Here is a 15,661-nt window from a genome sequence, read left to right as displayed (position 1 = left end):
TTAATATTATTTAATCCTCATAACACACCTGGGAGGTGGCAATTACTATTTCCATTTTGCAGAAAAGGCTCAGCGGTTGTATAACCTGTTCAATGCATCCAGGAGGAGAGTGGTGGAATCAAGATTTGATGTTATTGTCTAACTCCCAAACCATTTTCCTGCCTGCATAAAATGCTGCCATCCCCAGTTCCTCATATGGAGCTGAATTCTGCGTTCCCATGTAAATGTCACCTATTTCTTCTAGGTCTAGCTTCTATAGCTGCATACAGTTCTGTTCTGTAACCCTAAATTCCTCTTTCCCATTGTCCTTCTAGTATTGAAATTCAGCCTTTATGTTCCCTGAGGTCTCGCTTTTCTAGGTCCAGTGTGACCATTTTCTTAAGCTGTACATCATAGGACAACAGTTTCAGATGTAGTACATCTAGTTTGTTAGTAAATTCCAGCTCTTATGTGCATATTTCAAAGTAGAGGGAGCCATCACTGCCCTGGTGCTCTACACCACTCTTGAATTAAGGGAGTCAAAAGTCACCTTCTCTTTTTAGATAGCAGACAACCAACTGGTTTATGCGAATCTGCAATCAATTTAGGGCTCTCTTATTAATACCGTATTCCAGATTTCTGCTAGGGATGGATGTGAAACGCTCAAGCCTAAAATCTCTGCTTTTACAAGGTCTTTTTTGAAAGTCTTTTGGGATTAAATGGGTTTAGTTCTTTTCTCTTTCCATAAGAATGGTGACATTTTAAGTTATTCAGACCCTCAGAGTTTCTTTTCTTTCTAAGGGTAATGGCAACTCAGTCATAATAATCTTGCTAAAGACAACATTTGAAGTGACACTGCTCATGCCCACAGGAAATGTGTCTGTCACATGAAGTTTCTAAAATCACAAGTAATGTGGGGAAGGAAGTGCGATGTTGCAAAAAAAGAAGGACTTGGAATCCCGCTGAACTGGATTCAATTCTGTCTCTACGATTTGCCTGTTGTGTGTAACTTTGGACAAGCTGCTTAACTTCTCTTATCCTCAGCCTCCATAAAAATCTAAAACATGAAAATATTATTTAAGACCTATCTTGCAGCATTTCTGTAGGATTAACAGTAGTGTGTAAAAAGAATGGTCTATAGTTGGCACTCAAAAAACAATAGCCATTTTAGGTATAGTAGACAGCTGCTTCTGAGATGTGATTTAAGAAGTGGGGAAGTATAGAACTTTGAAAATATTTTCCTCTGCACTGTGTCAAATTCTTTGTTTCATTTCCTTCCCCAATTTTAAATATTGTAGTAAACATACATACATATATATATATAATTTACCACCTTAACCATTTTTATGTGTACAGTTCAGTGGTATTAAATACATTCATAATGTTGTGCAACCATCACCACCCATCTCTAACTCTTTTCATTTTGTAAAACTGAAACTCTATACCTGTTAAACAATAACTCCCCATTCCTCCCTCCTGCCAGCCTGGCAACCACCGTCCTACTTTCTGTCTCTATGATTTTGACAACTCTAAGTATCTCATTTAAGTGGAATCATTTAGTATTTATTTTTTTGTGACTGGCTTATTTCACTTAGCAAAATGTTCTCAAGGTTCATATGGACATATGTTGTAGCATGTGTCAAAATTTCCTTCTTTAGACTGAAGAATATCCCATTGTATGAATATATCACATTTTGCTTATCCGTTCATCCACTGTTGGACACTTGGGTTGCTTCCACATTTTAGCTATTGTAATGCTGCTACCTATGAATGTGTGTGTACAAATATCTTTTCAAGAGGCCCCACTTTCAATTCTTTTGGTTACATACCCAAAAGTGGAATTGCTGGATCATATGGTAATTCTAGTTTTAATTTTTTCAGGAACTGCCATACTGTTTTCCACAGTGGCTGTACCATTTTACATTCCCACCAACAGTGCACAAAGGTTTCAGTTTCTCCACATCCTCTCAACTCTTTTTTTTTTTAAATACTAGCCATCCTAATGGGTGTGAGAGTCTTTGTTTGATTTTGATTACTACTTGAAATTCTGTTGTTAAAGATTTATTCATTTGCAGTTAACTCGCAATCTCTTTTAAAAGGCAAATATATACTTAAGAGCTGTTTCTCTTACCTTCCTTTGTTGGTCTGATTCTCAAGTGACTTCCAGGTACTAATGGACTATAATTAAAACATACACTTGTCAAATAATGCACCCATAGCTCTGACATTGATTGGTTTTCTCAAAAGAAGGGATCCCTGCTTGGAGAGGTACTTACATCATTTGCTAACTTTTCTGCTATGATAAGGATTGGCTCCATTATCAAACGTTAGAAATTGTTGAAAACATAAGCTCGAGATAGGGCACCACTTGTTTGTGAAATATATATTACATTCAAATTATAAATGAATTTATTTAAAAGCATTTATTAATATTCCAGATGGATGATGCTAAAATATAAGCTCTAGGAGGTCAGGACATATTCCTTTTTGGCTCACTGCTTTATTCTTAATGCCTAAAACAGTGCCCAGCCCATAGAAAGGGCTCAATAAATATTTGAATGAATGGATACATTCTGCAGATATACTCTGGGGTTTTCCAAGTGTGGTCTACAGACTCTGAAGTGCCTGTGATGGTTTGAGGGAGTCTGCATGGTCAAAATTTTCATGATAGTAAGACATTATTTGTTCTTTTTCATGTGTTGACATTTGCACTGGTGGTAGAGAAGCAACAGTGAGTGAAACTGCTGGCACCTTTGTATGAATCAAGGCAGTGTGGCACCAACATACTAGATAGAGTATTCTCTACTGGCACACCTATGCAAAAAAAGAATTATAAGCCACTCTCACTTAAGGCTATCCTTCATGAAGCAGTACAAATTATTAACTTTATGAAATCTCTTTCCTAGAGTATATGACTTTTTTTTTGACATTAATTTTCTTTGTCTTTTTTTAAAATTTATTGGGGTGACAATTGTTAGTAAAATTACATAGATTTCAGGTGTACAATTCTGTATTACATCATCTATAAATCCCATTGTGTGTTCACCACCCAGAGTCAGTTCTCCTTCCATCACCATATATTTGATCCCCCTTACCCTCATCTCCCACCCCCCACCCCCCTTACCCTCTGGTAACCACTAAACTATTGTCTGTGTCTATGAGTTCTTGTTTCTCATTTGTTTGTCTTGTTCTTTTGTTGTTTTTGGTTTATATACCACATATCAGTGAAATCATATGGTTCTCTGCTTTTTCTGACTTATTTCACTTAGCATTATACTCTCAAGATCCATCCATGTTGTCACAAATGTTCCTATATCATCTTTTCTTACCGCCGAATAATATTCTATTGTGTATATATACCACAACTTCTTTATCCATTCATCTATCAAAGGACATTTTGGTTGTTTCCATGTCTTGGCCACTGTAAACAAAGCTGCAATGAACACTGGAGCACACGTGTCTTTATGTGTAGATGTTTTCAGATTTTTTGGGTAGATACCCAGGAGAGGGATTGCTGGGTCATATGGTAATTCTATTCGTAATTTTTTCAGGAACTTCCACACTGCCTTCCATAACGGCTGCACCAGTCTGCATTCCCACCAACAGTGTATGAGGGTTCCTTTTTCTCCACAGCCTCTCCAACACTTGTTACTGTTTGTCTTGTTGATGATAGCCATTCTGACTGCGGTGAGGTGACATCTCATTGTGGTTTTTATTTGCATTTCTCTGATGATTAGTGATGAGCATTTTTTCATATGTCTATTTGCCACTTGTATGTCCTCTTTGGAGAAATGTCTCTTCAGCTCCTCTGCCCATTTTTCAATTGGGTTGTTTGTTTTTTTGTTGTTGAGTTTCATGAGTTCCTTGTATATTTTGGATATTAGCCTCTTATCGGAGGCACTGTTTGCAAGAATCTTCTCCCATTCAGTTGGTTAGTATATGACTTTTTAATGTAATATGTGATGAAATGGAAGATGTACATAAAGCCCTTCTGCTGCTTACTGAAGTAGATGGTTGTGCAGTTGTTTGAGATGTGTGAGTTGAATTAGCTGCTCTTTTTCATGGGATGTTTTTATTTGAAAGAATGACAGAAAACGGCTGACCCAGTGGCTCAGGTAGTTGGAGCTCCATGCTCCTATCTCAGAAGGCTGCGGGTTCGATTCCCACATGGGCCAGTGGGCTCTCAACCACAAGGCTGCAGGTTCAATTCCTCGACTCCCGCAAGGGATGGTGGGCTGCACCCCCTGCAACTAAGATTGAACACGGCACCTTGAGCTGAGCTGCGGCTGAGCTTCCGGATGGCTCAGTTGGTTGGAGCGGGCTCTCAACCACAAGGTTGCTAGTTTGAGTCCCGCAAGGGATGGTGGGCTGTGCCCCCTGCAACTAGCAACGGCAACTGGACCTGGATCTGAGCTGTGCCCCCCACAACTAAGACTGAAAGGACAACAACTTGACTTGGAAAAAAGTCCTGGAAGTACACACTGTTCCCCAATAAAGTCCTGTTCCCCTTCCCCAATAAAATCTAAAAAAAAAAAAAGAAATAGGATTTTTAAAATATTGAATAATATAATGCATCAATATCTGGAAGATCTGCATAATTTAGTAAGCCAATATTTTTCAAATTGTTTCAGATTCTGTATTGTAACTAACCTTTAAGAAACGACCATTTGTTGAGTTTTGCTGGTATCCAAGAAAGGTATGCACAATTATAGCAGAAGGCTAAAAAATCTGTGTGAGACAGGATTTTCTTCATTTACTAGACCAAAATAACATAGCACAATAGAGAATGAGGAAGCAAATAGGAGAATCCAGCTGTCTTCTATTAAGCCAGACATTAAAGAGATTTCCAAAATTGTAATAAAATGACACTACTCAAATTTTTTTTTTTGTTCTGGTGTAGTTGTATTTCACAAAATATATTATTTTAACATGTAATAATTATTATTGTTTTAGGTGAAGTAATAAATATTTTTTCATTTCTCAATTTTAATTTCTAACTTGGTGAATATCCCACATAAACAAAAGCTCGTGGAATCCTTAATCATTTTTAAGATCGTAAAGGGATTCTGAGACCAACAAGTTTGAGAAAAGCTGCTTTGAGGTATGTGCAGTAATCTCCACTTTACAGATGAAGAAACTTAAGACTTACAAAGATTTAGGACCAGCGTCAGGCCACAGAGTCAGTGTAGTGCTGGGGTTAGTACCTAGGTGACCTTAACTCCAGAGCTTGTATTTATAACCATAACTTTTCCCTTGATATTATCTTTGCTAACATCATCTTTAAACTGGTAGTTAAAAGATATTTCAACAACATGAAAAAAACCCTTCATCATATTCAACGGATTGCTCTTACGAACGAGCTGCACCATCCTTCTTTGGGCTCATTTCGGCAAGTGAAACGTGTGTTGCTGAACTGTCTCAGTCCGGTTTTCGCTCTGATAGTCTGTGGTTTTACGAACCTGAGTTGAAGTCCTCTTGATAACTCCCCTGGGGAACTGCAACCTATGGGGTGCAACTGAGGGCTCTCTCGGGACTTTACGAGGCTCCAGGAACGGGGGCATTTTCTGCCCCGACCCTCCCACACTCAAGACCGCGCTTTGCAGAATGAAAACCCCGGCGACAATCCCCTCATGCCGCTCTGCTCCGGAGGTCCCTCTTTCAGACCTTTAAAGACGCTCCTTGGCCTCTGATTGGCTGGCCTGACAACGATGGGAGGGACGCGGCCCTGGATTGGACGTCATAGCCCTGACCACCCCTCACGGCGTCCACCCACTGTCGCTAGGAGTAAGTGGTGCGGGGTCCTGACTGAAGCCAGGGTCTGAGCTGGGCCCAGCGCGCCGCCCCGCGAGCAAAATCGCCACTAAGAGCCGGGGTCTGCAGGGGCGGGGCGTCCTGGGCACCCGGGATTGGCGTGTAGGGAGCCGTCTCCCGTCGTGCACCGGGGCACCGTCTACTCACCCGGAAGGAGAAGCTGCGACTGGCTATATGGTAAGGTGCTGGCGGTGTCGCTGTGGAGAGTGGGTGCTGCTCTCAGGTGAAGAAGCGTGGGCGGGGCCGCAGGGACTGGGTGCTGCTTTGAGGTGAGGGCCACGGACTTTAGCGTCATTAGTCGCGCTTGGGGTGGGCACTTCGCTTGACATCCTAAGGGCTGTCTCACCTCCCGGGAAAAAGGCAGGTACTTGCTCGGCATCCAAGGGAGGAAATGTGGCTTTTCCATTTATTTTTAAAGGAATATAAAGCATCTTTCCTTCCCACTCCCCAAGATTAATAGACAAAGGAGAAGAAGGACCATTGTGGCCCTTTGCTTCCATTCGTTAAGAATGGAAGGAGAGTGGCTGTAGTAAAAGAGTTTGGGGACATTTACTCAAACGGCTAGGACAAAGAGTAATGGCAAGCATTTTACGGGAGGCTCTTGCGTTAGATTGTGATCAACTTTGCGACTTACCTTCCAAGTGGAAGGATTGGCAAGTTACAGAGGGACAAAAGGATGGAGCAGAGATGCTTGGTTGAGAACACACAGAGCTTGGTCAGCGGGGGGAGCTTCCTGTACCACCTGTGGGTGTTTAGGAAGGAGAGATTTTTGAGTTGCCTTCTGGCACCAAGAGCTCAACAATGACTAAGAAGGGATAGGAGTCTTGGTAGCTCCATGTACTTTTATCACCTGATTTGCTTTTTAATTAAAGTCTATTGGCGTGAAAATTGTTAGTAAAGTTACATAGATTGCAGGTGTATAATTCTGTATTACATCATCTATACATCACATTGTTGTTCACCACCCAGAGTCAGTTCTCTTTCCATCACCATGTATTTGATCCCCTTTTACCCTCATCTACCACCCACCTCCCTCCTTACCCTCTGGTAACCACTAAACTATTGTCTGTGTCTATATGAGTTTTTGTTTCTTCATTTGTTTGTCTTGTTCTTTTGTTGTTTTCAGTTTTATATACTACATATCAGTGCAATCATATGGTTCTCTGATTTGTTTTTAACCTGTCTCTTGAAGTAGTTTAAATGGGAGCGAAAATGGTGGAGCTAAAGCCTTGAATTGTTAAAAGATTGGAAAGCTTTACAAGGAATTTACTTTGTAAACAGCAAACAACTGGGTTCTCCTTGGAGATGTTAGTGGAGAAAGTAAACTTCAGATGTGATTGCAAGAGCCAAGAAATGGAGTTAGCTCTGAGTTGCATAAGTAGCTGAGAGAATCACTGACTATCTTTATTTAGATGATAAACCATTCCATCTCTCAGATCCTGAAGTTTAGAACTTCCTCCTTCCCCTCCAGAGAACTGAACTTCATTTCCTTCCAAGGAGTGGCATCTACGGAGAGGAAGCTAACAGATTAGTACGTAGTTGCTAGAAATTATTACTTGGAATCTAGGTTTTTTTTAAATTTGTTTCAGTGTTTTTAAGAAGTTACAACTGAAACTTTCTTAGTGCCCTTTAAATTTACATTTAAGTATACAGCATCTTGGGAGGTCCTAGGATTTTTTTTAAAGCCAATTTATAGCTATTTATTTATAAGTGGTATTAGTCCCAAAGGAAAGGAGAGGAACTTGCACGTGGAAGTGGTGCAGAGCCCTAGGCAAACTCTTCTTGAGCCCAGGAGAGTGATGACCTTTTAGTTACTAAATTATAGTCCTGAATTTGACAAACCTTTCAAGGCACAGGAGATAGGTGAGCTCCACGGAGTTTGTGGATGACTGTGATTTCCTGGGCATCATCTTTCCTGTCGTTACTTTTGTGAAACACTTCAGAATCGAACTCTCTGCTCATATGCTGGCAATTTACCAAATGCCTGAAAAGAGAAGAGAAATTTTTTTTTTTTAAATCTGAGGAGGTTCATTGTTTACAGTGAGTCACCCTGCTCTTTTTGGCCACAGCCCTTTGACTGCTTACATCTGGGATTTTATACGTGGGTTGTTATGGCATTGGAATTTCCTACCTTTCAGTTCAGACCCCTTTGCAGTGGTGACTGCATCAGATGAAAAATCAGATTGTCAGCAAGAATGCTATTTAAAATGATATTGAAATCATAAAACTTTCGGTTTGCTCAACGATGTAGCCCAATTTTGTCATATACCATGCAGCTTTGTCTCTGAGTGCAGTGTGGAGAGACCTTCTGGTATACTGGAAAGAATTGGAAAAGCTGTTTGCTCTGCTAATTTTGTGGTGTAAATGAGTTTCCATTCTCTTGAAATGTTAGCCTTGTGTTAGCTAAACATAAAATAGAAGGAAACTCATTACACACTCTTCTAATGGTAAGGCAGAACTAATAAGGGAATGTGTTTAAAATTAATTGTGGGACTGTAAGAATGAGTGGGTGTGAATGGGCATGGGGGAGGAGAGGGAGATCTTAGAGATAGTCTTGTTTTCCCAGGAGCCAGCCCGGATCATTTGTTGGCAGTACATATTGGCTGAAGTCAGTTTTCATTTCAAGGTAAATTGGAAAGGGAAATTAAACCTTATTGTTCCGCTCTTAAGAGATGAGAAGAGGGTGGAGGTGGCAGCCAGGTTGGATGCTTTTCGAGTGGTTCTAGGAGTAACAAGATTAGTGCTGTATTTTAACAGAAGGTGACATCATGGGCCCCTTTGGACTTGAGTAACCCCGTGCTGCAACCTTCATGGTCCCCTTGTCGGAGTGGGCGATGTGGCTGCACATGTAAACTGCCACATTGGGGGAAATCAGCGGCTTAGGCTTTAATGAATCTTTACAAAGGAGCGGAAAACATCCTGAGTCAGCCTGTGCAGCTGTGGGGTGCTTGGGCAGAAGTACCAACCGGATGGCATGTCCAGTGAGGAAATGATTAGAACCATTGGCTTAGGTTTCAGAGAACAGATTAGATATGGGAAGGAGAATGGATTAGATAAGGGAAGGTTGAAACTGGGCAACCAACTCAGGTGTGCCCTGGACTCTCCAGCTCTGTGATTTACCTATGGGGAGGTGACTATGGTTAGCAAGACAGAGAGAGACTTAGGGGCATTGGTGTTTTGGAGAGCTTGGCTGTCTCTAAATAGCCGGGAGGGGGCAATGTTAGGCTCACTTGCAAAGCTGTGCTGTGTGTACCCCGTGCCCACAAGACACTGCTATGCCTGCAGTCTTCAGGCATAAAGGTTTTATAACTGAATCTGCCTGTTCTGGCTGCCTGAGGAGAACATTGCACAGATCCAAACATGATTGGATAGAGGTAGCTTAGTTAAGGGTCTTGGCCGTGGTCTGAGAAGGGAGGCAAATTCCCCAGGGCTTGTAGCTTGTCACTGAAGTAATGGGGGTGGGGTGGGGTGGATTTTTTGGCTTCATCTTAAGTTTTACACAAGAGCAAAAAAAGTTACCTGGGTTTCCCCAGAGGGGGTCGATTGAAGTTTTTCAGGGTTTTGCCCTGGTAGAGAATGATAAGAATAGAAACATACTAACCATGATTGTTTCCTTGTCATTTGTCCCTTATCAGATGTTTTCTTCCAGTGGGCTTTTGGTGTAGGATGTTGGAGAACCAAGAGCTGGAGGTAAGCGTGTGGTCTCCACTTAACAGGTGGGTATAAGTTTGAGGGGTTTTGGGAGAAGATGCAAATCGTTGCTTGGTGGTGTTCTTCTGACAGTAATAGTTGTCGGTTCTGATGAGCTCAAAGTAAAGCCAGGAGAAGGAAATTGGTAGTAAAGACATTACTGGGAAATGAGGTTCCATTTTGATGTTTCCATTCCTTAGAATGTACTAGACTGGAAACTTCATGAGGGCAAGGAATTTTGGTCTCTTGTTCACATTCTACCCCCTGTGCTTTAGAACAGTGCCTGACACATAGTGGGTCAATAAATATTTGTTGAATTGAATGAATAAATGAACAAATGAATGCAAGTTGGTGCATCTGGTTTGGAAAAATGTGGCAACCTGTGCTGTCAAAGCTGCCTTACAGTATAGCTGAGCTAAAGCTGAAGGGGCGTTTCGTATTTCCAGGAGGTGATCACTGTGCGTGTTCAGGACCCCCGCGTGCAGAATGAGGGCTCCTGGAATTCTTATGTGGATTACAAGATATTCCTCCATGTAAGTGCATCAGACTTCTGTATTGGGATCCACGCTTCCCAGGGCTGAGGGATTGTACTGAGCAGAACCTGTTTGTGGATATTTTTGACAGGCCAGAGACAGAAGAAAAGGAGGGAGGAGAGGAGAGAGAGCTTGGGGATGCCTGAGAGTTGCATGCAGGCTGCCTGGTGGCACCTTGCTCTAGTTGGAGCCTCTGATCAGGAGTGTGGCCTGGTGGCTTAGATCCTCAGTGAGAGGGATGATGGGGAGTCCATGTGAACTTGGTCTTTTCCCGCTGAACCTTTTTCACGTACTTCCTCCTGTAGACCAACAGCAAGGCCTTTACTGCGAAGACATCCTGTGTGCGTCGCCGCTACCGTGAGTTTGTGTGGCTGAGAAAGCAGCTACAGAGAAACGCTGGTTTAGTGTGAGTCTGCTCTTGCTTCCTTTTTAGGTCTGAGACAGGCTTTTTAGATGCTTGCTTGGGAACTAGAGTTTACAATGGGGAAAACTTGGCAGCATGCCAGGCACTAAAGACATTGAGAAATGTGCTCTTAAATTATGTTTTCAAATCAGTGAAAAAGTAAAGACAGTTTTTATTTCTAGTGTTTTGACCTGCCTTAGAAAGATCAAAAATATTTTTTATATGCATATTAGTCTAAGGCTCAACAAATGTACTGCCAGCATTTTAAATGTGCTTATCACTGGTTATCAGAAACTTTTTAGCATTTGGACTTATTTGACAGGTGGTAATCCTGTCCGTTTGACATATAAAAATAGTGATTTTTTTTTCTTTTTTCGTGCAGAGACCTTTTTCCAGAGACACAACAGACTGAGAGCCTTAGGAAAAAAGTACTGTTCACTCACCTACACCCCTCCATAGAAGTCCTAAAACTGGAGACAATTTAGAATAGTGATTCCAATGCAGGATGGCCACTGAATGCACTGGTGCTAGATGGCCTGTTGGTGACTTAGCCAGTTAGTTACCATGTGGGACTGATGAGGTTATGGGTCAGGCCCTCATAAACCAGTTGGAAGTTCCCTTGACGGGTTGTACATCCTCTAGCCTGGCCATTGTTTTTTTAAAGTACGTGCTGCACTTCATAAGAGAGACTAAAGAGTATTAGAGAGTTTGTGGGTGACTTGCTTCCACTTAGCTACTTTTAGAAAATTCTAAGCATGTGACTTTCTCGGACTGGCCTAGGTAGTCTTAATTTACACACAAGGACGCAGCATTCTCTATGTCTCTATGTGCAAGTTTCTTCCTGTTTAAAATAACAGTTGATGGTGGGAATGGGTTTTGAAAACAATGTAGCATACCAGTATGAAGTTTTGAAGTCATAGATTTGGTTCATATACTAGCTCTGCTGGTTCCTAGCTGTGTAGCACTGGGAAATTTACTCAACTTCTCTGATTTTATTTCCTTGCTACTAAAATGGGGACACTAATATCTTTCTCATGGGGTTTTGGGGGAGGATTAATGAAATAAGGTTTGTAAAATATTTATCGTAGTGCCTGACACATGGCATGTAATTAGTCCGTGTTAACCCCCCACTCCCACCACCTTATTAAAAGCTATTCATGATTTGTGGCTCGTTTTAGGGGATTTCCTTGATGGGGGCGGGGGGATGAAATGACTGTCTTGGATGTTACTATCTTGAGTGTTACATTGTCCCATTATGTGACCCCACAGGCCTGTACCTGAACTTCCTGGAAAGTCAACCTTCTTTGGCAGCTCAGATGAGTTCATTGAGAAGCGACGACAAGGTTTGCAGCGCTTCCTCGAAAAGTGAGTGGATACGGCAGGCTAGCACTTGCCTCCTGGGGTGGCACAGGGAGGGGGGAAGGTTCCATTTATGGCAGCCCATTGAATATACAGGTGCATTTGGGGTGGACGCCTTTCTTGTACCCTCATGCTCACTCAAGCCAGAGCCCTGGGGAGGATGGGGCTGCGGAGAGCAAATCCTTAGGGTGATGCTCTGTGTTTGCCCCCGCTGTGTTTGTCCCAGGGTCCTGCAAAGTGTTGTCCTCCTGTCAGACAGCCAGTTACACCTCTTCCTGCAAAGCCAGCTCTCAGTGCCTGAGATAGAAGCCTGTGTCCAGGGCCGAAGCTCCATGACTGTTTCTGATGCCATTCTTCGCTATGCTATGTCAAACTGTGGCTGGGTCCAGGAAGAGAGGCAGGGCTCTTCTCATTTGGCTAAAGGAGACCAGCCTAAGAGGTAACTAAAGCTCTCTTTTTTGAGACACCAGGGGCTAGGATTACTGTAATCTGGGCCAATGAGGTATCCATTTGATAGGGAAAGTCAAGTCACAGTGTTGGTAGCCTTTCAGAAGAGGCCACGTTCCGCCTGTGCATGGTTCTCTCATCCCGTGCACAAGGGTCTGAGGGTTTGTGTTAATCCATCCCTGGGTAGCAGGCTCTCCTATTGAAACCTGGGGAGAAAGAAGAGAAGGCTTTCTTATTTGGTCTGTCCCTTTTCCCCCACCCCTTTTAAATAACTTTATTGAGATACAATTCACATCCCCTAAAATTCACCCTTTTAGTGTACAATTCAGTAGTTTTTAGTTTATTCACAAAGTTGTGCAACCATTAATCACCACAGTGAATTTTAGAACATTTTCATCACCCCAAAAGAAACCTTATACCCACTACCATGACTCCTCATTTTCCCCAACCCCTAACCCCTGGCAACCACTAATCTACTTTCTGTGTCTGTGGATTTGCCAATTCGGGACATTGACATTTCACACAAAAACTAGCCATAGACATGTGGTCTTTTGTGACTGGCATCTTTCACTTAGCACGTTTTCAAGGTTCATCCATGTTGTAGTGTGTATCAGTACTTCATTCCTTTTTATGGCTGAATAACAGTCCATTTGTATTGATAATGCCACCTTTTTGTTTGTCTGTTCATTTGTGTTTATCCATTCATTTTGTTTATTCCTTCTTTTCCCTTTCCCACTCTTCCAGTTGCTGCTTTCTTCCAAGATCGGGCAGAAGGAGCTCTCCTTCACCTCCTCCCGAGGAGGAACAGGACCGTTTCGAGGTGTGGGCTCCTGTTGTTGACTCTGAGGCTCCTTTGGAAAGCCCCCCTGCTCCACTCCCTACCTCAGCATCATGCTGCGATTTTGCCAGACCTGACGAGGGAGCCTCTGCTCCTCAGCCTGTGAGGAGGTCGGTGGGAGGGGACCATGCTGTGCCTTTGGATCCTGGTCATTTAGAAACAGTTTTGGAAAAATGAGCTTTGGTCTGAGCTCTGGGTCCTGCTCTGGGCCCAGGGGAGAAGATGCAGGCAAGGAGACTAACTTGGGCACAGGGCAGGTGTTGGGGAGGTTGGGCTGCTCAGTATCTTACAGTTGCCTCTGCTCGGGTTGGTTGCACAGAGGTCTGTCATGACAACTCCTCAAGCTTCCTCCATAGGAATAAACACTGCAGATGTTTGTATGTTAAGCGTCAGGACCAGGGGCTGTTGGTTTTGAACAGAATCCCACATTTACTCTCTTGGGAGCTGAGTTTCTTTAGCTGTTTGTTAATGGGCCTGGGAGCACTGCCTTAGGTGACTGGTTTTGGGGACCTGTAAGTGGCAAATTTTAAGCTGCCATATTGAATATTGTCCCAAGAAAAATGCTTGTGTCATTGTATTCTCACTGGCTCTGTTTTTGCTGCAGGTCACGGAGCACTTTGTTTCCGAGAGGCTGGCCTCTTGCCTACCTCCTTACATGGACAGGGTGGTGAATATTTATTCTCTCACTTCCTTGCGTTTCCTCCATTAATACCACTGAATGGGACAGTGCTGTAACTCCTGTCACTGGGGTTCCCTGCATATCCCAGGACCTCAGCCTGGCCGTGTGGGGCCTGAGACCCACAAAATAGCTCATGGCCATCCATGAAAGAGAAGTGGTTGTTCACAGGCAGAGGAAAGGCAATAGCTCAGGGAGCTTTGTTTTGGTAAAGGCTGTCCCAGGCTGTCACTGTCTCTTCTGGTTACAAAGCAGAGACGTGACCATCTTTTCTGCAGGGGTAGCATGGGCTCCTTTCTTTTTTTTTTGAATCCTTTTCTTCTCCCTTAGTAAGCGCTCCCTGCCCCCAGGGCTTCAGCTGCCACCTGTCCCTCTGCGGTGTTGCCGAGAGGCCGTATGTTCAGTCCAATGGGGCGCAAGGGCTTTGTTTCTGCCTGGAGAGAGGGCTCTAGGGATGGAGATGAGGAACAACATGCCTCCCTTCAGACAATGAGGCATTCTGCCCTCCTGCTGCCATAATTCCTCTCCACTGAGAGCTGGAGCTGGTAGGAGAGGAGTGCTGCTGGCATTCTGCATTGCTCTGCACGTAGGCTCGTGTGCACTTCTTGCCCACTCTCCCTTCTCTGGCCATCCCAGCCTGTCTGTGGGCTCTTTTACTACCAGCCTATGCTGTGGGACTGTCATGGCATTTAGTTCGGAGTTGAGGGGCTTTGGCCTGAAATAAAATTCAACTATTTAAGACTGTTGTTGCAATTTGTGTCTAACAAGCTGTAGCAGAGAAGGAGGGAGTGAGGGCTGGCAGTAGTTACTTTCATAAATCATGAATTTATCAGCGTGGAAATAATGGTTCAGAACTGTGCGCTGCAGCTCTCCTGCATTGTGTGTGCAGTTCAAGTTCACCACTGGAGGAAGGATTGTCTTCCAAAGAGCCAGGATCCAGCTCTTCGCACAGTTATGGGCATGAACCTTGTTAGGTATAATTTACCTGATGCTGCTTCCATCCTCGCAGCCTGTCTGAGGTGCCAGGTGCTGAAAGAGAAATAAAGTTTGTCAACAGGCAGATGCAAAGCCCTGGCTGGGACTCATCCCTCTTTCCCACCCGCCTCCCCTGAGTCTCTCCTTTATATGATGCAGCAGAGCAAGGCGAGGATAGAAAACCTACAGAGGCAAATCCAAAATGTCAAAAGAAGTTCATTTAAAAGGGGAAAAAAACTCCATACACAATCCTCACAAAAACTCGACAGATGCTAAGCTAATGGCATCCGCTCTGCCGATTGGTGGGGATGACTCATGAATATTAATGAATCCAATGCTCCAAATGGTGCAGCTGTGAACCCAGCTGTGCCTGAAGCTCTCTGATCTCGAAACTTCCAGACAGGAGCCGGAGGTGGTCTGTGTCAATTCCCTACTCAGCCAAAAAACAGCAAGCTGGGTTGGCCTTCTTCTGTTCACTCCTTTTCTTGCTGGAGTTGGTGCTCAGCAGCTAGTTCTGCCAGCAGGGTAGGCTGCTGGGACAGCAGGAGCCATTCAAAGACACAAATGCGATTTTTCTGACTCCTGGCTTTTTTAATGATCCATTAACAACAGTGCATATAACAGCATCTCAGTTAATCCAAGGCCGGGCACCATCCCTTCACTGTCCTGTGCAGAGTTAAGTGTAGGCCGTGGAAGGAGAGGTCCCAAGAAGGGAAGACTTTTTCTAGTATTACAGGCCTGGAGTTAGCAGAAAAACAGCAAAGATGGATTTCCCTCTGTCCAGGCAGTGCCACGTGCTTCTCTCAGGTGCTCTGTCCCTGTGTGTACTAAGCGCTAGCTGCCATGGCTGATGACCTCTGTCAGTGGCCTACAAAGCTGTTTTGTAGAATGAAAGTATTTTTTGTTAGAATTTAGTTTTGAGGTAGGTTCTGTGCCTGATTGAGTCATCT

At 43.4% G+C, this 15,661-nt stretch overlaps 1 protein-coding gene across 5 annotated transcripts; it reads left to right on the top strand.

Annotated features, from left to right (window-relative positions):
- Positions 1-5,730: 5,730 nt before the first annotated feature.
- On the top strand, positions 5,731-14,477 carry SNX11 (sorting nexin 11). Of its 5 annotated transcripts, none has more exons than XM_033090445.1 (8): positions 5,731-5,967; positions 8,357-8,416; positions 9,426-9,480; positions 9,927-10,013; positions 10,319-10,419; positions 11,686-11,781; positions 12,002-12,214; positions 12,967-14,477. In XM_033090445.1, exons 3-8 carry the CDS (start codon positions 9,457-9,459, stop codon positions 13,235-13,237), a joined length of 792 nt encoding a protein of 263 aa, XP_032946336.1. In that variant the 5' UTR covers positions 5,731-5,967; positions 8,357-8,416; positions 9,426-9,456; the 3' UTR covers positions 13,238-14,477. The 5 variants fall into 5 exon arrangements, with proteins under 5 accessions (XP_032946336.1, XP_032946335.1, XP_032946338.1 ...); XM_033090444.1 differs by having other exon boundaries at positions 5,731-6,059; XM_033090448.1 differs by having other exon boundaries at positions 5,936-6,013.
- The last annotated feature ends 1,184 nt before the right edge of the window (positions 14,478-15,661 follow it).

Source organism: Rhinolophus ferrumequinum, chromosome 21, assembly GCF_004115265.2.
Source record: "Rhinolophus ferrumequinum isolate MPI-CBG mRhiFer1 chromosome 21, mRhiFer1_v1.p, whole genome shotgun sequence".
NCBI lineage: Eukaryota > Metazoa > Chordata > Mammalia > Chiroptera > Rhinolophidae > Rhinolophus > Rhinolophus ferrumequinum.
Note: the sequence above shows the minus strand (reverse complement) of the source record. Positions and strands in the feature narration are given on the sequence as shown.